Source organism: Drosophila pseudoobscura, chromosome X (genome assembly GCF_009870125.1).
Source record: "Drosophila pseudoobscura strain MV-25-SWS-2005 chromosome X, UCI_Dpse_MV25, whole genome shotgun sequence".
NCBI lineage: Eukaryota > Metazoa > Arthropoda > Insecta > Diptera > Drosophilidae > Drosophila > Drosophila pseudoobscura.
Genome location: NC_046683.1, coordinates 67,160,643 through 67,186,594, shown reverse-complemented (window position 1 = coordinate 67,186,594; position 25,952 = coordinate 67,160,643). Strand labels below are relative to the sequence as shown.

General features: G+C 45.3%; 2 protein-coding genes across 7 annotated transcripts in view; one reads left to right on the top strand and one right to left on the bottom strand.

Annotated features, from left to right (window-relative positions):
- Positions 1–908: 908 nt before the first annotated feature.
- On the top strand, positions 909–7,236 carry cert (ceramide transfer protein). 2 transcript variants are annotated; one of them, XM_001354161.4, is made up of 9 exons: positions 909–1,078; positions 1,385–1,714; positions 2,289–2,681; positions 2,746–2,894; positions 2,960–3,020; positions 5,591–5,815; positions 5,890–6,121; positions 6,190–6,528; positions 6,598–7,236. In XM_001354161.4, the coding sequence occupies exons 2-9, from the start codon at positions 1,412–1,414 to the stop codon at positions 6,723–6,725; spliced, it is 1,830 nt and encodes a 609-aa protein (XP_001354197.3). In that variant the 5' UTR covers positions 909–1,078; positions 1,385–1,411; the 3' UTR covers positions 6,726–7,236. The 2 variants fall into 2 exon arrangements, with proteins under 2 accessions (XP_001354197.3, XP_015042404.1); XM_015186918.2 differs by lacking the exons at positions 909–1,078; positions 1,385–1,714; positions 2,289–2,681; positions 2,746–2,894; positions 2,960–3,020 and adding an exon at positions 3,982–4,280.
- A 95-nt stretch (positions 7,237–7,331) lies between these two features.
- Positions 7,332–25,952, bottom strand: part of Dscam4 (Down syndrome cell adhesion molecule 4) — a 43,267-nt gene continuing 24,646 nt past the window's right edge. The window contains exons 9-32 of one of the 5 annotated variants that reach the window (XM_033382113.1): positions 23,295–23,385; positions 23,106–23,193; positions 22,853–23,001; positions 22,637–22,760; positions 20,563–20,690; positions 19,591–19,727; positions 18,761–18,903; positions 17,317–17,478; positions 16,481–16,625; positions 15,969–16,405; positions 15,741–15,894; positions 14,532–14,649; positions 13,974–14,136; positions 13,411–13,920; positions 12,966–13,112; positions 12,128–12,280; positions 11,844–11,938; positions 10,665–11,715; positions 10,455–10,601; positions 10,062–10,396; positions 9,921–9,993; positions 9,497–9,646; positions 9,264–9,432; positions 7,332–9,184 (exon numbers count right to left, since the gene is read on the bottom strand). In XM_033382113.1, coding sequence (XP_033238004.1) covers positions 9,037–9,184; positions 9,264–9,432; positions 9,497–9,646; positions 9,921–9,993; positions 10,062–10,396; positions 10,455–10,601; positions 10,665–11,715; positions 11,844–11,938; positions 12,128–12,280; positions 12,966–13,112; positions 13,411–13,920; positions 13,974–14,136; positions 14,532–14,649; positions 15,741–15,894; positions 15,969–16,405; positions 16,481–16,625; positions 17,317–17,478; positions 18,761–18,903; positions 19,591–19,727; positions 20,563–20,690; positions 22,637–22,760; positions 22,853–23,001; positions 23,106–23,193; positions 23,295–23,385 — 5,017 coding nt within the window. In that variant the 3' untranslated portion in view covers positions 7,332–9,036. Of the gene's footprint in view, positions 9,201–9,263; positions 9,433–9,496; positions 9,647–9,920; positions 9,994–10,061; positions 10,397–10,454; positions 10,602–10,664; positions 11,716–11,843; positions 11,939–12,127; positions 12,281–12,965; positions 13,113–13,410; positions 13,921–13,973; positions 14,137–14,531; positions 14,650–15,740; positions 15,895–15,968; positions 16,406–16,480; positions 16,626–17,316; positions 17,479–18,760; positions 18,904–19,590; positions 19,728–20,562; positions 20,691–22,636; positions 22,761–22,852; positions 23,002–23,105; positions 23,194–23,294; positions 23,386–25,952 lie in introns of all 5 variants that reach the window. The other 4 variants (XM_033382114.1, XM_033382115.1, XM_015186919.2 and 1 more) reach the window with 4 other exon arrangements.

Here is a 25,952-nt window from a genome sequence, read left to right as displayed (position 1 = left end):
AGAGAACGATTATGACCAGAGAGTATTAAAATCCACTCTACGTAAATGTTGAACCTTGAAGAATTTTCGCACAGTTCAGATGAGAGAGATCGTGGGGTTTTATAGGGATACGATCACGTTCTTCACCTGTTTAGATAGATGGTGGTTAAGTTCGTTTTGTCATCGGTATGCTTACGGTGGTTTTGGTATATTTCTGAGTATATCGAGGAATCCGCGGTCTCACTGATTTTCTTGCCACCATGTCTAGCGGACACACCTTGCTATTTTTATACTTTTTATACTATTTTCTAAAGCTTACCAGTATATCTAAAGACGCGTCACCCTATTGTCCAATGCACCAATGTATCCGTAATGTAATCCGAGTAGAAGTGCCACTCAGACCCATGCCCAACGTCCCATCGAATACTAATTCGTGACAAGTATCGAATTTCTGATCGTTTACCATAAAAATCTCAACTTTTTTTAAAATGTCGGAAAAAAGACCGGGAAGAAGAGTATAACGGAGGTTATTAAAACTGGCATGGCAAGCCATGGGGTCATTTGAAAAAAAACGGGCAAACAGTTTTGAAACATATGTACACAGTTCCCCTTCAGGCGTCGCTTTATTTAATATGTAACAATTATGTAGTTAGCGTGTAGTTACCATGTAAAAAATTAATTTGTTTGTTGACCGGTTTTGCTTAAACTTTATTTTATAAGCAATTTAGCAAAGATGAAAACTTAGATTTAATCAGTCCTGTAAGAAATCGATTTTATAATCGGATGAAACTATGAGTTGAGAGCTGAGAGTGGTAATAAGCTAGTATAATTCGACCGAAAAACAAAAACGATGGAATATGATGGAACTTGAATACAAATAATTCATCAGTATATTAACGGTATATTTCTGAGGGTCAGACCGTATATTTTATCGGAATATCCGCGGTCACACTGCTGACGATCTAAACATTGTTGTTTTGTATTGTTCAATTTGTATAAAATGAGAATGAATTGAATATGTGCGGTTGCACAAACCCAGAAGAGTTGTTACGTGTTGCACAAATGTATGTGGAGAATAAAGACAATCAATAAACGAAAGGTGAGTGCAAACGAAGGCTAGCAAGGCTGAAAGGAAGGCGTCGTAAGTAAATGCCACCCGGCCCCGGCCCCAATTAGAAGTGGCAGCAGCAACAGAAGCAACAACAAAGTTGCTTGCACCCGAAGACTGAGTCAGGCGTTTGATGATGATTGAATTGGATTATCACGATGTGGCTTTTTAAATTGCCATTCGACGCTGGCTGGCGAGCCGGCGTTGTAGTTGTTTACATTGCGCGGACGTGGCGCAATATATTTTTAATCTACTCTGCTCCGGCAACCTGCTGATTAAGATATTTCTTTTTGATAGATAACTTAAACGGCCTTCAGTATCGGCATGGATGTTGTGACGACAAACAGCGCTATGACAACGGCCACCGGAGCGGCAGGGGAATCCACATCGCCGCCATCCAGCAACGAAGCAGCGGCTGGATCCCAGAGCGATGCCTCCGAAGAGGAGGAGTATCTGGACAACAGCATTGAGCTTCGCGGCTATCTGAGCAAATGGACCAACTACATCTACGGTTGGCAACCACGCTATATTGTCCTCAAAGACGGCACCCTTTCCTACTACAAATCCGAGTCCGAATCGGATTTCGGCTGCCGCGGCGCCATCAGCCTGACGAAAGCAACCATTAAGGTAAGGAAGGGTTCGGCACTCGCCTGCCATAGAGCCCCAGCAAGTGTTCTTAATTTAACTAATAAAAAAGTAATGGGCGTGAGTGTGTGTGTGCGCATGTGTTTTGGTCAAATTAACCAACAAAACCGTCTCGATGACCACGACCCCGGCTTGATTCTATGTCCATTTCTATTCCCATTCCTTACTCGCATTTCCAGCGACGCAATCAATGCAGCGCAATCAATTAACGTTGCCTGGACAGCTATATACTCGAACGTCGACAAAAATAGACCAAATTGAAGTCATCAATGTAAGTGGGGGGCCCCCACCAGTCTGACTGCCAGCACACACACGGGGCACAGGGGCACGGACATTAATGTCTTTGACTGGGGTGTTGACAGAAGGGCGTTTCAAAATGAGTGTGCACTTGTGGCCCATACTTATCTATTTATACTGTCGAAGCGGCCAAGACCGACCCATATGTACATATGTCAATTTATAGTGGTGACTCATTCGAGGGATCCCTCCTGTAATTCGTACTAATTCCGAGCAAACAAGAGCCACTGATTGGAATGATTGTTCCCTCTTGTTGCAGGCCCATGAGTCGGACGAGCTGCGGTTCGATGTAGTTGTGAATAACTTGAACAACTGGTGCCTGCGTGCGGAGACCAGCGAGGATCGCATGCACTGGGTGGAGGTGCTCCAGCTGTATAAGGAGGACACTGGCAGCACGGACACCACCTCGCTGCGACGGCACGGCAGCACCATGTCCCTGCAGTCCAACACCATTTCGCTTACTAGCGGCGGAAGCCTCAAGAAGACCCAGCGCAACTTACGCGAGAAGGTCGGAGAGTTGGAGACCTTCAAGGACATTCTTTTCGGGCAAATAGAAACGCTGCAGCGCTACTTCGATGCCTGCTCGGAGATAAACAAGAGCAATCCCCAGCCACTGGATTTGGGCGATGGCCTCAAGTGCATTGATTTCAAGGTAAAGAGGAATAAATACTTGGAAATAGAAGGGAGGAATGTAAAAAACATACTTATATTTAAAGGGCGAATCCATCACGTTTCGGGCCACAACATCCGGCGTGCTGACTACCCTACAACATTGCCTGGAAATCATAGCAGAGAACGATGAGTCATGGAAGCGAAAACTGGAGCGTGAAATTGATAAGCGCCGTCGTTCTGAGGAGCAGAATAAGTAGGTTAACCCTCTCCCCCAAACTATGTCGAAACTAAGCCAAATTTTTGGGGGTTTCATTGCAGAAGATCCAAGGACGAAATCGAAAGGCTGAAACGCCTATCATATCCTGGCCCAGATTTCGAGGTGAGTTGCAATTTACAATTACAGTTCGGTGTACCACGTGCGTAATGGCGTTGCCTTGATTAGCACACAATAACCGACCGAATTGCGTTCACGGTCAGAGCAATTCGGGCCAAACACGTTCCCACTGCCATGGAATGCTGAATGCAAACATGGCAGAGAGGGACAGAGAAGGAGAAGCAATTTGCGTGCCCCGCCGCTTCATCTTAAAATAAACTCTCTTGTTGTATGGATTGGATGTTGTATCAACGGATTTCATCAGACGTGCGGAAAGTAGAACACGTCCGTATTATTTTTTAAACAATTTACGATTGAATAATTGAGTATGTTATGTTTATTTTCCGATTGAATCTCATGCGCCGCATGCAATCCCTTTGCCGTTTAATTGCTTATCTCTCTGATTTCCGTCATAATAGAGTTATTTTAGTGTTCTATTTCATTAATATTTGCCCTCCAACTATGGGTATGCATAAGAATATTATTTATTGATAGGCCTTATCAGATAGGCGATAGATTTTAGGAGATGGGCGTCTACACCGTTTCAGTGGTTTTTATTGACAGTTTGATGTTGCAGAAGATTTACCATGAGCCATGAGTATCTAGTCATTGAGGTTGACAAATGATCCCGTTTCAATAAATTATCGAAATGCACTTACGAAAATTGCGGTATATCCGTTTTTGATTAAACATAATAAATGAAGATAATGAGGATGAGTATAAATAAATAAAAGGAGAAATAAATAATCGTTCACTCAGGCATTAAATGCTCTACTTTTGATGTAGGACTCTAAGTATATGCCCACTCTTTCAAAATACAGATAGGGCATTCCGTCTCCCCCATGTAGCTCTGAGCCAAGCTCTTCTCCCGCTTTTAGCCTGGCTCGCTCGACTGTCGCGCTTTATGTCTTATGGCGCATGGTTGGTCAGTCCGCGGTCAGCGATCGAGCCGCCAGCACGTACCAATCATAAACCAATTTGCCGCGCAAACAAACTCAAACCCAAACCAAAACGAAACGAAAACCAAAACAGTTTCTTCTTCATATTTGTCGTGGTTTTAATTTCTGTATGCAGATTGTGAAACTTTTTTAGTTGCATTGAAAAAAGTTGGTTTTTCAAACGTGTCGTTTGGGTTTGGGTACCTCCAAAATCAAATCTAAAATCGCAGCACGAACCAAAATATACTCGCAAACAAAAGTGCAAATGCCCTCGGTGCGATTTCTTTGGCGTTCTGGCTTTCAGAATGGAAAAGTCACCAAAATTACGGTAGGTGCTAAATACATTCTGCTACGCTCCGCTTTTCGGGAACGAAAGATGAAACGTTGGCGGCGTTTGCTTTCAAAACCAAATTGCCCTCATTTGTGGGTCCAACCTGACCCTCCCATCAGGAGTGCTCTTTCCAAATCCCTCTCTAGACCACCCACACATTGATTTATTATTTAAATACGAGCAAATCCTTTTGATTAAAGCTTTTCAGTGCTTTTCTCTCACCACCACAGCTGGCAGTTGCCTGCTCTCCCTCTCTGACTTTGGCCCGTTTACGGGCTTTTGAGTTGGGCAAAAGCAACAGTTTGTTTCGTGTCCTTGCGCTAAGCGGAAGGATTTGCATGGACGCTCGTCCGTTCGTTTTCGCTCCATGCTCTCTCTCTATCTCTCTCACTTGCTTGCTTGCTCTGTCCCCCAAAAGAAAGAAAACTTCGCGCGCTTTAAATACAGTTATTTTGTTCGTGGTTTTTCTGTGGTCTTCCAAGTACAACAGTATATTTAACAATATTATAGGGCTACAAAAGCAGGAGGAGGAGGAGAGGGAGTCTGGTAAAAGAAGACAATCCGACGCCATAGTTTAACAATTCGATTAGATTCTTAATTTGCTTGTGGCTGCCGATGCACGATGCACGATGCACTTGCTTCCTTCCTCCTATTGGGGGTGTGCTTATTTTATCGCCTCTGTGGCGCGCACATGTCTGCATTAATTAATAAATATCAATTTATTTCCAAAGAATCCACTCACATCATTTATTCCGCGCCTGTTGCCGTACTGGGTAAACACGCGCCTCGTCTATAGACGTCATAATGGGAGTACAGTGAGGCCTATACTATACCAAAGCGACCCCATGAAATTATTTCCCTTTCCGCATATAAGTTGTCCAATATTTAGCAAAATTTCTAGTTCCATTTCACAATCTCAGAGTGTGTCCCATTTCAGATAATTCACTGTACAATTCAGCACTCCAGACAGCCTTCTGCTTGGGTATTCATGGCACAATGATGCGCCTTTGTGGCGATTATGCTCGCTCAATTACGCATGCCAGCCGAGAATCTCCGCTTGCTGTCTGGTCAGGGACGCAAACGCAAAAACTTCTAGAGAAAAAACAACATAAAAACCATACTCTACCATTTGACAACACAAGTATTGCCCATTAATTTATACGAAGCACGTTTCATTTCATTCCAATTGGACTGAAGGAGGTGGTTTCGTCATTAAAATTAATTGGGCCGAACCTTTAAAAATTTGTTTTATAAACTTGAACCGCGCCCCTTGCTAATCGAGATGTCACTTCTACTGTCTCTTGCAGGAGGGCCCACATTCCACATTACCAGAGGATGAGTTCTTCGATGCTGTTGAAACGGGCCTGGACAAAATCGAGGAGGACATGCAGCTGCGCTTCAAACTGAAACTGCAGTCTCAAATTTCACAGACACTGGTGAATGTGCCTCACGAGGCGGTGGCCGAGGGTGAGGAGGCACGCGAGGAGTTCGGCACTGGTGCAGAGGCGAAGTGCCATACCCTGTGGCCCGAGGTAAGGCAGGAAATTACCATCTAGCACCCGATGGATTCGGATAATCGAGTCACTAATTGAATTTTCTCTCACAGATTGATCGCGTTTGCAAGGAGCAACTGCACTATGCACGCGAGGGTGTCGGCCAGGATGGCAATGGGTGGCAAATCTTTGCGGACGAGGGGGAAATTAAAATGTACAAACGCGAGGAAGAGGTCAATGGCCTGGTGATGGATCCCCTAAAGGCCTATCACTCTGTGCATGGTGTGACTGCTCGTGAAATGTGCCATTACTTCTTTATGCCCGAATTCCGCAATGATTGGGAAAGTGAGTATTGCAGTTCATATTGTGCTCCAAAACAATTCGAATTCTTTTTATGATTTTCCATCCAAAAGCCACCTTGGAGGACTGCACAATTCTGGAGAAAATCTCAGCAGACACTCTGCTCTTTCTGCAAACCCACAAACGCATCTGGCCGGCAAGCCAGCGCGATGCACAGTTCTGGTCGCATATGCGCAAAATCACCGACAACCTCGAGCCGGGGGCCCGGGACATGTGGGTGGTGTGCAACAACTCCACGGAGTATGCCAAGCAAGAGTCTAAGAATGGCAAATGCGTGCGCATCTTCCTCACCGTCATACTGGCCTGCCAAACCCACTTGCCCGATGACTATGTCAAGGGTCAGCCTTTGAATCGCAAAGATTTAACCTGCAAAATAACCTACTGCTCTGTGGGTATGTATGTTTATCACTATCTATATCGAATGATATCTTTCTAAATCATTGGCTTACTGAAATTTTTAGTGAATCCTGGTGGCTGGGCTCCGGCGAGTGCTCTGCGTGCTGTGTACAAGCGCGAGTATCCCAAGTTTCTAAAGCGCTTCACCGGCTATGTAATAGACCAGTGCAAGGACAAGCCCATTATGTTCTGATATTTGCCATTAGCAACAAAGCAATCAAAATCAATCAAAGTTGAATCGTATCCTGTATTTAGCTTAGAGTTATTCCTTAAGATACCAGATAAGCCCCCTCTGGAATCGTTTTTGCTACATCCGAAAAACCCAAACCCAACTCCAGCTTAAATTTTATACATGTTAACAAGCTGAGTTTTACGAGTGTTCGTCTCTTTCTGTACTCCTATGTGTGTTCGAAATGTGTAAACGAAATGTTAGAGTAAACATCCTTTTGCAATTCAGAAAAACCACTACTAAGATTTAATGTATCCTGTGTCTAGCCCTAAGTTACGTGTAAGTGAAACACAATTATTGTATAGCTCTAGTTCCGAAAACTATCGATTTTTCATGTGTATATCTTTATGAAAACGCTTTAAGTGCAACTATTGCAAACAAGGATGTGGGAGATAAGGTCCGAATAGAAGTAGTGTGTAAGGAGGCCTTTTTTTTTGTATTTTCTGGTGTACCATATCTAATGCAAATCCCGCAATCACATCTGTTTTACTCAACGGTCAAGTGTAAATAAATGCGATAATTTGTTATCTCCGAAACAAACAAAAAAGTAAAGGAAAGGCCAATTTCTGCTTTGGTTTTTATCATAAGTCATGTCATGTATTTTGCCTTGAAGTTTTTCATTGTTTTTCACATTTCAATGTACATAAACTGTTGTGCTCTTTTAGAAGAATCGGTTTAGTGTGTAGTTTTACGACTGGTTTATGCTTAAGAGTTTTAATTCCGCAACGTTTGAATCAATTTACAACCAAGTAAATGGCTACAGGTTAGCTTTTTTTTTCATTTCGTTTTAAGTGCAGTCTGAAGAGTTTTTTGCCTTTGCCAAATTTTTTCTGTTCTCAATGCTAATTCAACTTCAACTTTATAAGTTTTTATCCATGATCTTTGGTTTTATTCTTTTTCGTTAATGTATTTTTATATGTACGCGTATTTATGTATTTGTGTCATATTGTCATGTATTGTTTGCTTGGTTGCTGGTTTTGTCGTTGTAGCTATTGGAAAATAGATGCACTATAATCGCATGTATGGTACAGGAGCAGTGTCGGTGTCTGTCTGTCTCTCTGTCTGTTTGGCAAATATTCGGCTATATCTTTTATCGGCCTGGGTTCTGTGTTAGTTTCGTAGTATTTCCGTAGTTAGTAGATGTCTTTTGAGCGGCTGCTTAGATTCGGCTTGTGGAAATGCATGCTGGTTTACGACTTTGGCTTTGTTTTGTAATGTATTTTCCACTAACATTTATGTTGTTATTCGTACAATATATAATACTTGTACGCTTTGTTTAGAATTAATTGTATGACGCTTAGCTATTTACAACAGTTTCATAAACTATCTGAATGCATTCGGTATTACATATATTGTATTGTATTGTATTTCTCCCGTAAATCAATTAAATTCATTTAAATAACTAGCTAACAGTTGTCAAGTACACTTACAAACTGACGCAAAAAGTGGGTTAAACAAACAATTCAGTTCAACGAAATGTTCATAATTTTATAATTTACTACAAATGCAAAGAATTTCTGCAGTTAGCACAAAGGCTCTTTTCTTATAGTTAAGTTTTACAATACATATAAGTTTAATCCGACTTGATCATGCTCTGCCATGGTTCTATTTCGTTCTACCTTCGTTTCGTTTCGTTTCGTTTCATTTCTTGCGGCTGTCTGCAGAGCACTCTCTGATCTGCGGCCTGCCGCAGTTCCTTTTCTTCTCATACATTAAATGCCTAATTTAGGATCTATAACATTATTTTATTTTAATTTAATTATATCTGTTCTGCATAAACTTATTTTAGATGTACGTACATGTACGTTGGCTATATATAATACTCATTTATATTCATGCAGCTTTTATTTTACGCAAGTTCAACTAAGCATAATCTGTGTGTAAATAAGTCTTATGGTTTATTTTTCGTGCTATTTCTGATCTGATCGTTCGTTGAAAATCAAAATCCACTCGAAAATTTCTAATATTCGTTTTCCTTTCTGTCTCTTGCTGCCATTTTGCTTGTATTGTTTGTTCTTCTTGTTGTAAATAGTTGAAAGATATTTGTTGCATTGGATTTGTAAGTTATTTTAAGTTTAGTTTTGGAAGTGGGCGCCAAAGTCTGTTTTGTCTTGGGTGGATTTTACAACAAATTTTACAATTTTCGGTTCGTTTACGCAATTATTTGTATTCGTTTATACAGATCCTCAATAATTATATATATATATATATATATTTATATTTATATATATATAAGTATTATCTCTAAAACTAGATCCATTCATTCTTTAGGGCCTTAGACATTGATCTGGAAGGCTTCCCGCTGTAGTTTCTGATTGGCACGCATACGTGGCGACGTCTGTGTCTTTGATTTCTCGTTGGCATCCGAAAAACGAGCTGGTGGATTTATGTGGTCCTGATAGTTTGGTGGATAGTTGGATATGCTAAACGTACAGGGTTCTAATTATGTACTACATATAGCGGAAACAGCTAATATTCGACTCGGGACGATGGCTGGCTTACCTAAAAGTAGTTTCTTCATTGTGGCTCGAATAGCCGCTGGAACTTCGCACGTGTCGCTTGCCGCTGGTGCCGGGCTTTCCCGGCTTTCGGGCTGCAAACGGAGGCTTTGACTTCCGGGTCATGCTTGTGGGTGTGGTCTCCGATGAGGATGAGGTCTCATCTTGGGTATCTAATGGCAGTAATAAGGATCGATTTGTAAATTGGGCGATTCAAGGACGCAGACAAGCACTCACCGCGTTGGGCGCGATACTTGGCCGAGTTTAGAGCGCGTGCAGACACATCATTGTCGGACTCGGAGCCGAGTGTGTCATATTCTGTAATTGGTATGTGAAGCGTTAGGATTTTCCTAACTTCGGAATCTGTGGAACCTGGATTGTCCGATTCTAAAAGTTTAGTACGATCGATGGAGTTGTACGTTGTTTGTTGGTTTGTTTTTCGAGATGAGGTTTGGTTTGGTTTGAATGTGTGGGATGGAGAGAACGTTGAGAGCAATGAGAAAGAGATGAGTTAAATAAGGACAACAACGGATCATGGGGGATGATCATATGAGGTGGCGAATAATGATTAAATTTGGCTTAAAGCTAAAGCTAAACCTGGCTGGGAATGTGGGCATGGGCAGTGATACGAGAGAGAGAGGAAATGACAATGAATCCATACCTTGACTCTCCGAATGGGGATCTCGGAGGCGGCCCACTTTTCGGCGCACCTTTGTGTACTCCGGCTCCTTGGACTAGAGCAGATGGATAAAATTCTGCATTAAGAATACTCCTTAGCTCATAAGCCCCCACATTCACTCACATGATAGCTCTCCGGCTTGACATCGTGGTAGACAAAGGATCCGCGCACGGAATGGTACGGACCGCTGTAGACATTGCCGCTGTACGAGCTCTCACTGTAGGTCTGTTTGTTCAGCTGGAAAGTGGCATAGGGACAGATATCTTCGATGTACTCGTTGCCCTCCGCCTTGCCAAAGCTGCCCGAATCGTTGGAGTTGGAGCCACGGGGCTGCGAAGGGCCCGGATTGCAACGCACTGCCAGATACTGCTGATCTCGGTTCTGTTTGTTCTGTAGGTTGGCCAGCGATGGGGACTCTGACATAGAAGAGCTGGCCAGGCGGGCCTGGTTGTTGAGTTCTGTCGGAGATTACAATTATCAGTCACTGTCGCTTATAGACCTCCAACCCGGACCTACTTCTCTTGCGAAGAAACAAAGCAGCTCCGATGAGGGCCAGCAGCATAAGCAGGGAGACGCAGATGGGAAGCAGCAGCTTGAAGTTCGCATAGAATGGCAGATCGCTCAGGTGGGAGACAGGTGTGGAGTGATCGTTGTTGTAGAGAACTGAAAGGAGGTGAGTTTGTAATGGAGGTACCGCTCAGTGATGATCACCGTTCTGAGACATACCTCCTTGAGGGGAGAGCGTGGTAAAGTTGTAAATGGCTGTCGTGGATCCCGCATTATTGTGGGCCGTCACCTTCAGCTGATATTTCGTACCGGGAATAAGGTCGCTGACCGTGTAGATTCTTTCCGTGGGAGGGATATGATTGGAGACCACATTCCAAGAAGATCTACCATAGACACGCGATTCGATCATGAAGTAGAGGATGCCACAGCCACCATCCCCCCAGGAGTCCAGCCAGCAGGTCACGCTTGTAGAGTTGTTGGTGATCATTTGCGAGTGCTTCGGCTGTACGGGTGGATTGCCTTTGGTGTAAGAGTTGACAATGTCGCAGGGCAGCCCGGTGCCGATCTTATTATATGCTGTAATGTAGAGCTGGTAGCGGGTGCCGCACCAGAGATTGCTGAGCAGATGGGAATTGGTCTTGGCATCCACCTGCAGCTCCTCCCAGTCGCCGTTGTCCCGCTTGTAGTTGATCACGTAGCCTAGTATGGGACTGCCCCCATGGCTGTTGTCCATCCACTCCAGGTGCAGGCTGTCCGTGTAGGCATTGATCACCGTCAAATTGGGTGCCTCGGGTGGCACCTTCACCACAATGTTGTACACTATCTCGTCCTTGCCCCAGGTGTTCTCCACGCTGCACGTGTAGTTGCCCGCATCACTCGCCTGGCACTCCTTCATGTAGAGTGTCCCGTTCTTGGCAATGGTCTTCCGAGCACTCGTCTCCATGTTGTGGCCATCCTGTCGCCAGATTGTCACCGGCGCCGGGGCCCCCACCTTGCGACATGGCAGCTCCAGGTGCTCCTTCCAGGGCGTGACAATCCTCTGGCTGAAGGACACAATGCGAGCGGGCACCTTGTTGTTTGGGGGCACTGTCACCACCTGCGTCTTCTCGCCCTCGCCCATCTTCGTGGAGGCGGTGAGCCAGAACTGGTACGTGGCCGACTCCTGGGTGCGGACCGTCTCGTGCATTTCCACATAGGGTCCTAGCAGTCTCTTGTGGGTGCCCTCCTCTCGGCCACCTTCCAGCATGGACATGTAAAAGGTGTAGCCCGTCTGCAAAGGGAAACGGATGGTGTGAGAGGTCTTAGAGCAAGCAGCTCTACCATGAATGATGAGGGGGGCCCTTCAACTGTCGCCTAATTAGGCGGGGTAGGGCCAGAGGCAGGGGATTGTCTACTTACGATGTCACCATTGGGGAGGTCCGGGGGCAGCCAGGATATGATGATTTTCGTGCTGGAGGCGGGTATCGCCTTGATTGCCTGCGGGGCGGAGGGCACTGCATTCCATTCCACGATTGCAATGAAAGGCGTCAGAAATAAATATATGTGCATGAATATATAAAGCTCATGAAAATTGCAACCGAGGCAATGACATCGACATGGGGCATGGGGCTTGTTGAATGAATGGGGGATGGGGGTGGCGATGCCGCACCTCGTTTGCGTTCATTGAACCGAATGCCACTTACCATCCTCGTGGGTGCGGCAATAAAACGGTTTGGTTTTCATGCCATCGCCTACTTTGGTGTAAGCCAAAACCCAGACCGTGTAGTTTGTGTATTTGCGCAGATTCTCGATGGTGACGTATTGATTTGTTGACTTGACAACCTCCGGATCGGTCTCTGAGCATGTGTACGCGATACGAGAATGGGATACAGAAACGAGAACGAGAACAATTAGCGCTGATTGGAAATATGAGGGCCACGAAGTGGGCTAATTAATTGAAAAGTGTTATAAATCGCAGAAGGAAGAAGGAAGCTGGCCACATAACACTCCGGAATGCCAAAGTACATTCCACAGCGCTCGTAATCGACACAATGGTCGATGATGACGATGCTGATACTGATGCTGATGCATAAATGCAGCGAAATCCTAGTGCCACTTGGGTTATTCTGCAGATGTTCAGATGGGCGATTCCGAGTCACGTAGCTCGAGTTGAGAGATGTTCATGTTGAAAAGGAAGCTGTTCTGTTGCCATAAGTTGGCTGAAACTTGGACAGCTTTTGTGCCTCGTGGATAAGTTAATATTTCTGATTGATATTCAGTCTTCTTTTCTTTCAAATAAATTGATATTTGCCAGGTATATAGCTAATTCATTTCCTTGGCCATATGTGTATCTACTAACCCTGATCGAATAGTCATAGTCGTATTCGACTGGCAGTCCAACTTGAAAGCTTCTGCTATCACTGACCCTTTGGCAAGGGTATATTATACATATCTTCGAAGCTCGAACCCAAAAGAATACTCAGAACTCATATATCAAGTATGCAGGAAGGTAGGAAAAAGTTTAAAAAATGAACACCTTACCGTAGAGCTCATCGATCGATATGTAAAACACTTTGTAGCCCTTGATTTTGCCATTTTGTCCGTCAATGTCCGGCGGTGACCAGGTGATGTAAATCGATGTGGAGCCGAGCACATCGCACTGCGGCGACTCTGGCGGCGATGAGGGGACTGCAAGGCGATTCAACGAGGGAGGGAGGGATAAATGAGAGGGAAAAGTTTATTAAACGTTTTTCCCCAGACTGCAGGGCGCCCACAAACCCCAAACTCCGCTCCCCGCTGGTGCTGGGGACTGGACCTGGTCTGGGGTCAGATTTTGTGCACGGGCAATTAACAAATCCAATCAATGTATGCCAGCAGGCAGACCAGACCAGACCAGACCGGACCACAGCCCCATGTCCGTGTCCGTGTCCGTGTCTGTGTCTGTGTCCGTGTCTGTGTCCGTGTCCATTTCCCACCCGACTCTTACCGTCCTCCATTGTTTGGACGGCAATTTCCTTGCTGGGAGGACCACTGCCCTGGCTGGTGTAGGCCTGGACAATCACATGGTACTGGGTGAACTTGTTCAGGTTGCTGAGGACCGTCTCGCCGCCGAAATGGGAGCGCACCTCCACGGTCTTGAAGCTGAAACCCTGCGTGGGATTGACCTCCTTGTCCTCGGGTGTGAGCGACATCTGGTAGCCCACATAGTAGCCGAGCAGGATGCCGTTCCAGTGATCCCGCTCAGGTGCATCCCAGCTGACAGAGATCTCGGTGGAGCTCTTGGCCTCGGCTCGCACGGCCAGCGGCGGCCCCGAAGGCACCTCCTCCAGGGTGGTCACCTGCACCACTTCGGAGAACTCGGAGGCCCCCAGCTTGTTCTCCGCCGACATGCGTATGTGGTAGGCCTTGGCGGGACGCAGCTGCTGGATGTTGACCACCGTCTGGGCACCCGTTATGGTGATGTGTTCGGCATTTTGCCAAATATCTGTCACAAAAACTTTTTTAAATAGTGAGGAATTCATATGGAGAGGACTGAAAATTTGTTCCCACCTGATATTTGCTTGTAGTAAATGTGATATTCCTCAATGGGACTGTTGCCAGCGAAGGGCTGGCTCCAGGTGAGCTGCAGACTGCGCGACTGCTGCGAGTTGATGCGAAGATTCTTCGGCTGCTCGGGCACCTCCTGGACAATGAGCTGAATGGACATTTCATCCTGTTTGGATTGAATTGAAAGCGTATATACAGTAACCCACGTAAGTAACCCACTCTTCGCCGGACATGACAGCAGCTACTGCAGCCTGCTGCAGGGTCAACAGAAATGCGAGATGGGATTGGACTGGCAGCCTGGAAACTTGGAGCAGACTTTCCGCTTGAATAGAGGAGATGTGATTTATTACACTTCTATACGTTCTATACGTTCTATACGTTCTATACGTTCGGTAGTAGAGCAACAGTTTGATTAAAGACAATTCGATGCATAATAATATCACTTAGAGGGCAGTGCCAGTCAGCTTCATTCCATTCCCATTCCCAATTCCACATCTCTGCTGATGTTGCTGGTTCTCGGTCTGGTTCTCGTTTTGGCTCTGGAGCTGTGTCCTGACTTACCTGTCCGAATGCATTGCTCGCCTGACAGATATAAATGCCCGTGTCCTGGCGATATGTGTGCGAAATGCCCAATTCGGAGACCATGCCATCGTCGAGCACTTGATCTCTTATTGTGTAGCTGTGTGTGTGTGTGTGTGTGATTTATATGCAAGTAAATGCATTTAAGAGATACAACGACGACACATGCAAACGATGGCCCAGAAGCAGATACCAGGATACGAGAGATACGAGGATATGAGGATACGAGGATACGTACGGATGTGTACGGTGGATACGTGTTTGCGCAACGTGAGCGGTGCAATGCAATTTTATAACAATGTTTTCCACGTTGCAGCAGTCACAGCAGTGGCAGCAGTACCAGCCGTCCCAGTTGTTGTAGTTGTTGTAGTTTTTTCAGTTTTTTAGTTGTAGTTTTGTTGACAAAGACGAAGACGTACGAGGCCGAAACACACGCACACACACAAGAACACACACACACAGTGTGCGTGTACAAATGGCATATATAAATACAGCGCGCATGCATTCAGTTGTTGTTTGTCGAGCAGAAGGCGGTAGGCACACGGGCACGGGCACGGGCGGCATGTGGCAGGTGGAGTGTCGTAATGCAGAGGAGAGGGAAATGAAGAAAAGAGAAAGCCGGAAATACACATACATTAAAGCACTTACGATACACAAATATGTAGTACCCACACAAGTGGGAGGAAAACCAGAGCGGATTCTCAGGCTATCCAAAAGTAAAATCGCTAGTGAAAATGACCAACGGCAAGCCGAAGTCATAGCCATCTTTACGACTGGCACAAAAACATTGATTAAATCTCGGAATATCAATATCAAAGTTCTGAATCCCATTCTCATTTCAAGAATAGAAGACATATGAGACACACCACACACATGGCGACGACGCATTTTCACTCCTGGCAAAATTTGATTTAGACCTTGGCCCCCACTTCCATTCCTCCAATCTGAAGCTCCAATCTGAAACCCAATGCCAATCCCAGTTCCAATTGCAATCGCTACAAACCGAAACCCCCGACAGAGAACTCTTTTAATTAAAAGCAATTTGTTGTTTGCAATCGACTTGGAATTGATTTCGCCAGACACGCAGACATCGTAGGAATGGGGGAAAGTAGTCCCCGGCTCTAGATTCGGTGGGAGGGGGAAGGAGAGAGGGAAGTGGGAAGTGGGAAGAGGGAAACACACCACTCTTACCGTGAATCCAACGACTCGTCAAGATACTGTTGCGTTGCCTGGATTTTCCATTTGAAGTCGATGGGATTGTCGCCCTGCACATTGCACTGCACATGGACCTGTTTGCCCTTGGCCACCGAGATTTGTTTCGTTTTCGTTTGAAAGTGAGCGGGCACTAGAGAAGATACACATATGCATACAGAATACAGAGACTGAGGGCTGGGAGGACTGGGTTCACTCTATACGCACCATTCACTTTGAGAAAGATTACTTTGCTGACGCCAGAGCCAATGTTGTTCTTGGCCTCGCACAGAAAGTGCCCCTGCGACTCTTTGCTGATCTTCTTGAAGTAGATGGTGCCATTCGGGAAGAGCTGAACGGTGGGCTCGTACAGGAAGTCCTTGTATTCGCCTGGCGTTGGTCCAATGGCCTTCTTCCAGGTGATGGTGGGCTTGGGATAGCCAGAGGCCTGGCAGTGCAGCAGGACATCAGCCCCCGCCTGGGCACTCGAGTCCTTTGGCTCCAATATCCATTTGGGCGGCACGTTCACGGTCAGGGGCACAGTGAAGCGCTCGGTGCCCGCCACATTGCCAGCGATACATGTGTAATTCCCGGAGTGATCCGAGGTAATGTGCTCGATGACGAGGCTGGCAGAGTACTCATCCAAACGGCGAAATACCTCGTTGCTGGGGTGATAGAAAAGGAGTGATAGAGCTGCAGACTCGGAGGAATACATTTTTCTAAAAGTCCGAAAGACTCACCCTGTTCCAATCAGGGGCTTGCCATTACGCTCCCAGCGAAAGCTGACGGGCAGATCTCCCTCCAGGATCTGGCAGGAGATGGCCGCTCGCATCCCCTCTCGCAGCATGTTCGTCATCGCCTGGATGGGCATAATTTTCGGTGGCACTGTGGATGGGATGAATCCATGAGGAAACCATAAACCCATAAACCCATAAACCATGCAACATTTCTCATTTACAATTGCCGGAGTAGTTGACTTAAGCACAAAACCCACTGAGAGCCTGATAATCAAGGATGCGACTGTTAGTGGCAGTGACAGCGGAGGCGGGGGCGGGGGCTTGGGCGGGGGCTTGGGCGGGGGCGCGGCACCATCAATGCAACTTGCGGCTTAGCAACAGCTGCTGCTGCCACTGCTTCTGCAGTCGAGTAAATTATTATAAAGAGTGAAACGTGGAGGCAGCAGAACCGTCGCAGACAGAACACAAAAGTCAATGACTCCATTGTGGGTCTGCGGGGCTGGCCACCCACTATCCATCCAACCACCGCCTGCATGTGCATTAACTGGGAAAATAGTTGCCGGCTGTGGCTGTGGCTGTGGCTGCTGTTGCGGCTGCATAGTTTCGTTTCGCCAGTCTAATTGGAATAGTTTCATTGTAGCAGTTCCAGCTCCGACAACGGCTCCACGGCTACACGGCTTCGACGGCTCCGACGGCTCCGACGGCAGCTGCATCTCCGTATAGAGGATAGAGCTCTCTCCCTCTCTCCGGCCACTTTCTAATTTTAAATATTGGGAAAACATTTTGCCAAAGCCACAGCAGAGCCAGAGCCACACTAGTACTAGTCGTGTAGTACTCACCCAGCACTTGGATCTCCACGTTGCGCCGCGAGGTCTGCTTCTGTTTGTTCTGTGCCATGCACGTGTACGTGCCCGCATCCTCCAGGCGCTGCAGTTGCTCGATAATTAAGGTGCCATTGTTGTAGGCACGCTGTCGGCGATTTATGGGCAATGTTTGGCCATCTTCCCGGAACGAAGAAGAGACCAGGATGCCACAGGAGCCCGAGCAGGAGCAGCAGGCAGGAAGAGAGCGTGGCAAGGCGTTGGCAATTAATTTGGGGACTCACATAAAACAAAGTTATGCGATTTATGACTTTATGGCTATATGGCACTTTTGAATTTTTTTTTTCTTTTTGCGAGCTTAATTTATTTTCATACACTCACACTCACACTCACAAAAGGCCAGAACAGAACGACCCACTTTTGCGGAGAGCTTAAAAGTCCTAAATAAATTGCCATAAATCGAAATAAATATCTGGATATTCACGTACGCACAGTCGTCTAGAGTTAGATATATCTAGGAACACATACAAATATATCTATCTGTACTCATAAACAAATCTCATCTATTTTTCTATCGGTTCATCGATCGCTCTATTAATCTATAACTCATTCTTCCCAGCTACATACATACCTATATATACATAGCTATCCGATCACTCATACATCTGTCTATATACCTATATCCAGAGGAAAAGCCTTGAAAGCGCTAATATTAAAATGGAACTGCATCAATTAAATTATTTTAAAGTGCTTAAACACGGAATATTTCATTTAAATATGGTTGGCTAGCTGTCTATACACCTATTCTGTCTATATACAATACAATGTATACACATCTTCAAAGTTATCTTTCCCCCTTTGTATCTTTTCTGTTTCAGAACACTATCAGCTTTAGGCAAACATCGTCAACCCGGTATGCAGACATTTCCAAGAGCATTCCTCTGTCTCTCCCCAGCTGATCCCCGTGATGATTATTGTGCTTTTTAGCTAGAATAAACAGGAATTTATGATGACACACACACACACACTGGCACACTGACAACTGCGTACGGAGATAATAATTAACAAATAAAAATAGAAAAAAACAATATATATTTTAAATTTATTTCGCTTAAAAAGTCAAAGGAAAACAGACTGTCAGAAAAAAGTGCGAATACGAATACTCGTACGAGTAGCAGAAGCAGAAGCAAAAGCAGCGTTCATTCTGTATTTTTAATAATTTTCACTGATATGCGCAATAACAAACATACCATTTTTAATAACAAACAACTCTCTGGCCAAAAGGCAAATAACCATAAAGAGAAATCACGAAATGACCAAAAAAGAAACCAAATACATACATACATATGTATATCGCAAGCATCGCCATGTCATGCGGGTATATACAATATACATATTTACAATATATGTACATACATATAGTAGAGGGGCATAAAGATATAATACTGTATGTGATGCTTACCTCGCTCCCAGTGTATTTTATCGATGGGATAACCAGCCACGGGACATTTAACAATCAAATCAGAACCAGAGATCCCGGTTATTTTTGGCATTTCGCGTATGTAAGGCAATCCATAGATGTTCACTTTTGCACTATGCGAGACCCTGGAGCATCCGAGTAAGGAAGGGAGTACATAAAAAAATGTGAACAAAGGAACATTTTTAGAGCCGACCTGGAGATGGAAGCGTGTTTTATTTTTCAGCCCAAGTTCAAATTCATACCTAATGCAATGCATTCTCAAATAATTAATCTTTATCTAGCATGTTAATTCCTGATCTGAAACTGGTGCTACAATGCTAAAAGTTTCATCTGAAGCCCAAACCCGGAGAACACATCACCCATCCCATCATCTATGAGGATTATCTACGTATACGTAATCTGAGATTATCTCTTAGTAAATGCCAGTAACAGCCAAAGGAAAAACATTCTAAAGCTTTAACCAAAATCAATGTTGGGAAATTTTCGTGCATGATATGATTCTGTCTACCATCCCTAACTATGATATCTGAAAACCCCGTTGCCAACAGTTGCCTTACGGCTGCTTCAGCACATTGTTTGGATTTTATGTCGCTCGTCTGCCTGCAAACAATACCAGCACACTCCCACTCCCAGTTGCAGTCCCTACTTCTTTTTTTTCCCAATGCCACAACTAAATTTATGATTTAGCATGGAAATGCTTTTTATCGGAGTGGAGGCCTATATGTTTTATTTATGGAACTGATGCTCGTACTGCTGCTGCTGCTGCTGCTGTTGCTGCTGCTGCAGAGGCTATGTCTATGGCTTCTACTCACTTGCCAATGGCATTCTGGGCCGTGCAGGTATACTCGCCGCCGTCCTCCTCCTTGACATTTGATATATTCACGTGGCTGATGACATCGTCGTGGATGGTAACATATTGACCCACTAAAAAGCGCGAGCTGTCTGGAATCTGTGGAGTGGAGTGGTTAAAGGAACACGTTATCAAAGTGGGCCAATTAGCAAAACATTTTCCACTATCCACTATCCGCTCTCTACTCTCTACTCTCTCCGGTTGCTGGTGAAATCAGAGAGCAGATTGCAGATTGCAGATTGAAGCGGAGGTAAAATGAAAAATTCATGTAAATCGAATTGATTGAAATTGCATAAAATTTGCACTACGTAAAAGTGGAAGGCCTTGAGAGGAAACACACAAAAAGAGAGGGAAGCAGAGAGTGTAGAGGGTGTAGAGGGTGTAGGAGTGGAAGTGGGGAAAAAGGCTCCCAAGAAAATGAAAATTTATGCAAATAAACGAAACAAATCCTTGGAAAAAAAGGCAACAGAAATTCTTAGAAACGAAAAATTCGAGTGCTCCAAAAAGCAAAAGCAAAGGCAAAAGGGGCAAACCCAAAGGCTTGGGAATCCCAAGTATGCACTAGAGCCGAGCCCTGGCTAACAAGGGGTTTTGCTCTGTGAGGGGTTTTTTGGTTCCTAAAACATTTATGCATGTTCTCGCTTGGGCCGAATGGTGGCCAGAGAGGAAGTCAGAGATGAACTGCGATAGCTGTGACTGTAACTGTAACTGTAACTGTGACAAATATCTCTGCTCTGCTATGCTCTGTTCTGCCCTGCTGTGCTGTGCTTTGCTCTGCTCGATGCCGAATATTTTGGCACTATGGCAACTTCTTAGCAGCGGAAACGGAAACGCTGCCTGCCTGCATTTCCGCCTCCTGCTATGGCTATGACTATGACTATGGCTATGCTAAATGGGGGCTCAACTTGCGGCGGAGTTTGGTGGCTTAACTTACCGGAAATCCGTCCAGAGACCATGTAAATTGCGGCAGTGGATTTCCGGTGGCAACGCACTTCAATGATACCGTCGGTCCCGGCTGCAGCGTCTGCTCCGAAAACCAATAAAGTAGTTCCGGTGAAGCATCTAAAATGAACAGAAATGAACGACGAGGAGAAAAGATACGAGTTTAGAACTCTGCTCAAATGAAGAGAGGAAGAGAAGTTTCATTAATGATGGAAAAAGGCTTTGCTCTGTGCCATGTGTGTGCATTGATGGTTACACTTTTTCATTATGATGATGAGAAGTCCCTTTCATTCTTTAAAATCCTTAAACATAAAATATCCATCTGCAAACAGTTCGCCCACAGATTCCCAGTACTTGGAGCACGGCAGCACTGCAGCACTCCATCTCTCTATTGAATCATTTCTCTCAGAGCCAAAACCACATTTGCACTTGTATCCCTACCATCGCATTTCCTTAGTTTCCATTCGTTTTCCTTTGGCTTTCCCTTCGCTTTTCCTTTTCCAAGGCGAAACGGAAAATGCATTTGACAAGACAGCAAATGCTATCCAGCTGATGAAAATTGTATCAATTTCCGTTTTCGGCGCAATGCAATGGATTTTTCGGCTAGAATAGTCATCGCATATCATCGCCTGACATTCTCAGTTATAAGCTGCCATATTTATTTGCTCACTCACACAGATGCGGGCACACACACACACACAGACACACACATAGAGCTGCAGCGTTGACACAATTGCTGCCATATCCGGCCGCTTAATGGCGCTTGGGTTTTCCCTCTAGCATGTGGTGTGAATCCTGGTGGTGGAGGGGAGGGCTCTCAACACCGAAAGGCGAAATGAAAGCAGCGTTTCCTCTTCCTGGCTATCCCTGCAACCCGCAACCCCCTATGCCCACAACCCCCTATGCCCGCAGACCGCCCCCTTTCTCTGCACCAACGAACTGAACTGTGTGCGAAGCATGCCAATAATATATCGAAATCAATTTCCGTTTGCGCCTAAAAGCAAATCACGAAATGTTGCCAAAGCGACAAAGCGCGAATGTTTCTGCTGCTGCTGCTGCTGCTGCTGCTGCTGCTTTTCCTGCTGTGATGTTTATACGCGATGAGATATTGCGATGAAGTACTGAAGATAGAGGAAACAATTTGAATGTGGAAATGCTCAATCGGCGACAAGGTGTTTGATGGAAGATATCCTTATTGAAAAGTGGCATATGCTTTTTTCCTGTGTAAGTATCTGAAAACTTGAATTGGGGGCACATAAATTGATTACCAAATGGCAAAAGAATATAATGGTATCTTTCATGTGGGATTTAATTTTCCAAAGTTTCTTCATTTTATACTTTTTAATGGAAATCTTCGGAAATCAGTAATCGGTACCGTTCCTTCCTTTAACGATCTTTTTTAATCGCTCTGTAGGCCACGCATAAACCGCTCTGTCATCTGTATTACTGTGCGAGTGATTGTCCCTACATATACATATGTGTGTATGCCCCTAAGGCTGCTAAACGATACATTCTCCTCCACCCACATCCTGCTTCCCCCATGGCACTCTCACTGGCACTGGCACTGGCACTGGCACCCACCCCCGCTGTGTTTAGTGTTTAGTGCGGCTAGATTTTTAGTGCTGGTAATAAAATTAAGTCGTCGTCGCTGCGTTTTATGGGCAGGCAGCCTCTACTCTCATTGTTGCTGTGGCTATTACTGTTGCTCCACTGTGATTTGTTATGGGTGGCATCCTCTCTCTGGCTCGTTGAAAAATGTTAGCAATTTGCTAAATTAGAAAATAATGAAATGCAATTATGACAAACATTTATTTGTGCGGTCTACGGTCTGCGGTCTGCGGTCTGCCGTCTGCCGTCGTCATTCTACAGCACAGAGAGAAGCAATGGCATTCACTCTCGAGGAGGAAATTACGCTGCTGATTGAGATGTAGGAGTAGGGGGAGGGGGAGGTGTGCGGTGTGCGGTAGGCGGTGGGCGGTTGTGTGTGCGGTCATAAGTGGTTATTAATAGTCAACTCGATGGGAAATATATTAGTAGATGTGTGTGTTAGCGATATGATTACGTACCGCCCAACTGGAGTTCGGCCGTCGATTGGATTTGTTCCCATTCATTGGAGACGAAGCACTGATACATGCCAGGATCCTCTTTCTGCACCTTCTTGATGATCAAACGTGGCGGATCGGTGAGGATCTGTGCGCATAGATGAATGATTGTTAAGGGAACTAATTGATTGTGCCTGAGAGAGGTGGAAGGTGGAATGTGGAATATGAAATGTGTCTTACCTCCACACGATTGTCCCTGAGTATGGGCTTGCCATCGTGCAACCAGTTCACATCGTGCACCGGATGGCCAGAGACAATGCATTGGAATTGCGCATCCTTATCGACATCTACCGTCTGCACCTGTGGCTGCAGATGGGCCGTCAGAGGAGCTGCAGATATGGGATGTTAATGTATGGAGAAGGTAGTCGCACTCTTTATCTATCTGCTGTACATCCTTCCCCACACTTTTCCCCCCACAGGCAGACACACTCACCTGTCACCGTTAGCGACACTTGGATGGTCTCCTCGCCAGCCGTATTGTTCACCCAGCACAAATATTTTCCACTATCCTCGAGACGTGCCTGCAATGGATGAAATCAATTGGCAATCAGCAGGGGGCTGAGGTTTTCTCCTGGCTCTTTTTCGTTCTGGGTATAGAGGAGGTAGAGGAGAGCCTACGCACCTTGGTGATTTTCAGCAATCCGGCGGATACGATGGTGATGCGTTCGCTGAGCTGCAGAGGCAGCAGCTGCTCGTTCTCCTCCTTGAACCACCTGAAGGACGACGGCACAGACACGGACACAGGCACATGCCAGAGAATGAAGAAACATGCGATGAAATGCTAGCCAAACAAAGGACTCGGAACTCGGAACTCAGGACAAAGGCAAAGACAAACAGCTCTAAGGGGGAAATGGAAATGGATTGGGGGAAATGGCTGGGAAATCGTGGAATTCTCGTCCCTCATTCCTCGTTCCTCGTTTCTCGTTTCTCGTTTATTTGCCAACGATTTTGGCATTTGTTTTTCTGTTGCTTTAAACAAATTGAAAATGAAGATTGAATTATCAATAATTTCGATTCATTCAATTTCTTTTCGATTATGCTGCACGTAGCCTTGATTGGGCGACTGGTGAGAGGGGTTGGGGCGGTAAGATTGAAGGCCAAAGGCGTACCAAGGAGGGGGAAGCTAAATATTAAAAAAATATTGTCTTTGCTTAATTTACTTGATATGTTTTCCCGAATCTATATGTAATACATACATATATGTAAATATGTATGTATAAAATTATTATATTATGCGTAAAAATCACGCATGGAAAGAAATCCGTTGCCCCCTTCGCGAAGTCCTGGCTACGCCCGTGTTGAAGGCCGTTCAGCCTGTTCAAATATATTTCTATAGTTCATAAAACTGATTGCATTTAAGTGGGGATAACGATGGGAAGTGGTCGAGCAGGCAGGAGGACGAGTGATTTTTATTCATATATGCATATGCTCTGCTCTGCCTTATTTATGGGGTATTCATGATCGGATTGAGGGACTGATGGGGCATATGGATAGGTTAATTGGACCTACTTTTGGTTGGGAAGATTCTTCTATAGTTGTGTTTCAATTATTCCCTATTATTCCTTTTTTCAATGTACTTCATCTTTGTATGGGGAAATTTGAGTTTATTTTCACTTCTGTGAAAATCCTCCACCCTCCAGTATCCTCAGTGTAGGATTTACCAGGTGCTCGGAGCACAGCCCCGCAGACTAGCAGCTTGCCAAATAGCTGCCAAGTATTCGCCTGGCCTCCATTTTATACAAAATGCTCTTGCTAAATGTTTCCTTTAGGGAATCATACCTATAACGTATACCGTATCACCTCACACCACTTTATATCCCTTTAAATGAAGGATAGATTTGACTACTTTGTCCTCGATTTTGGTTTATCCCTCAGTAAAGGGTATCTCCTGTGGCTACTCCACCCATTTCACCACCCAACTTTGAATGCATTTCCCGATGCAAGAAATTGAATTCTGAAAAAATATCTCAATTGCGTAAATCAACAGAGGAAATGCAGTTTTATCGGGCGTGCGTGTCATAATCTGTTTGATGCCTGCCACGCCCACCCCTCGAGGCAGCCACAGCAACAGCAACAGCAACAGCAATTGCAACACAACTCTGAATGCGGGGGGATTTTTTCCATAAAAGTTATTGATTTTAATTTGGCTTTAATTGCACTTGAGTGCATTTCCCGTCTTATGGCAAAGGCATGTGCATTGCATGGGCCCCCCGGCATGGCATTTCTTAATTAAAATCATGGAAAATGCGAACCATCCAACGAGCAGAAGCTGCAGAAGATGGGGGGCTTTCAGGAGGAGGAGGAGGAGGAGGAGGAGGAGGAGGAGGAGGAGAAGGAGGTGGAGGAGGATGAGGTGACTCTCGCCACCACACACACATATGCTACACAGAGGATACGGAACGAGGAGATGGGCTCTCAGCGATTTGCATATGAAATGCAGTTCGATACGAAATATGGTCAGTGATTATCAACAACTGAATTAATATGCCTTTGACGGCTCCTCTGTGTGTGTCTGGTTGCCTGTGTGCCTGTGTGTCTGAGGATTGTGGCCGAAATTCTAGCCAGAACAGGAGTTCCGGCCACAAAAGAGATGTCAGCGAAACAAATGCCTCATAAAAAATGATTTCAAATATTTCTAGAGACACAGAAAGAGAGAGATGGCAGCAGAATGGAACCCCCAAAGTTTCAACTATTTTCACATTTATGAGGAAAAGCAAAAGGAAAAGGGAAACCAACAGCATCAGCAGGAGGAAAACACAACAAAAAGACAACAACAACAGCAGCCTGGGACCGGGACCGGGACCGGGGGCCGACCTGCAGGTCGGGAAAACAGTGCAGCGGAAAAGAAAACTCAGCGCCTCACAAAACCCTCTGCCATCCGGCAGCCGCTGCCGCTGCTCTGCTGCTCCAGCATTCTTTTGGAGCGTTTTTTTTTTAGTGAGGCAGAGCGCGCAACGGCATGGCACAGCGGGAGACATTAAATGAAAGCCAGTCGCTGCGATGTGGCATATCCTGGGCGCATTTTTTATGCATGCACCACGAAGGACAGAGAAGCTGGAGCAGAACACAGAGACACCGTGAGAGAGAGAGAGAGAGAGAGCAGACACGTGCTACAATGGCATATTACATGGCATCCTTCTCGTCCGGCGAAAGATCCCAGATCCCAGATCCCCATCTTTCATGCATGTTTTAGTACTTGAAAATCTCCCATGATGAGCCCAGTGCCAAAGTGGCCGTTCAGTCCAGTGATAGTCCTTCCTGGTGTGGCCTGCTTCTGGCT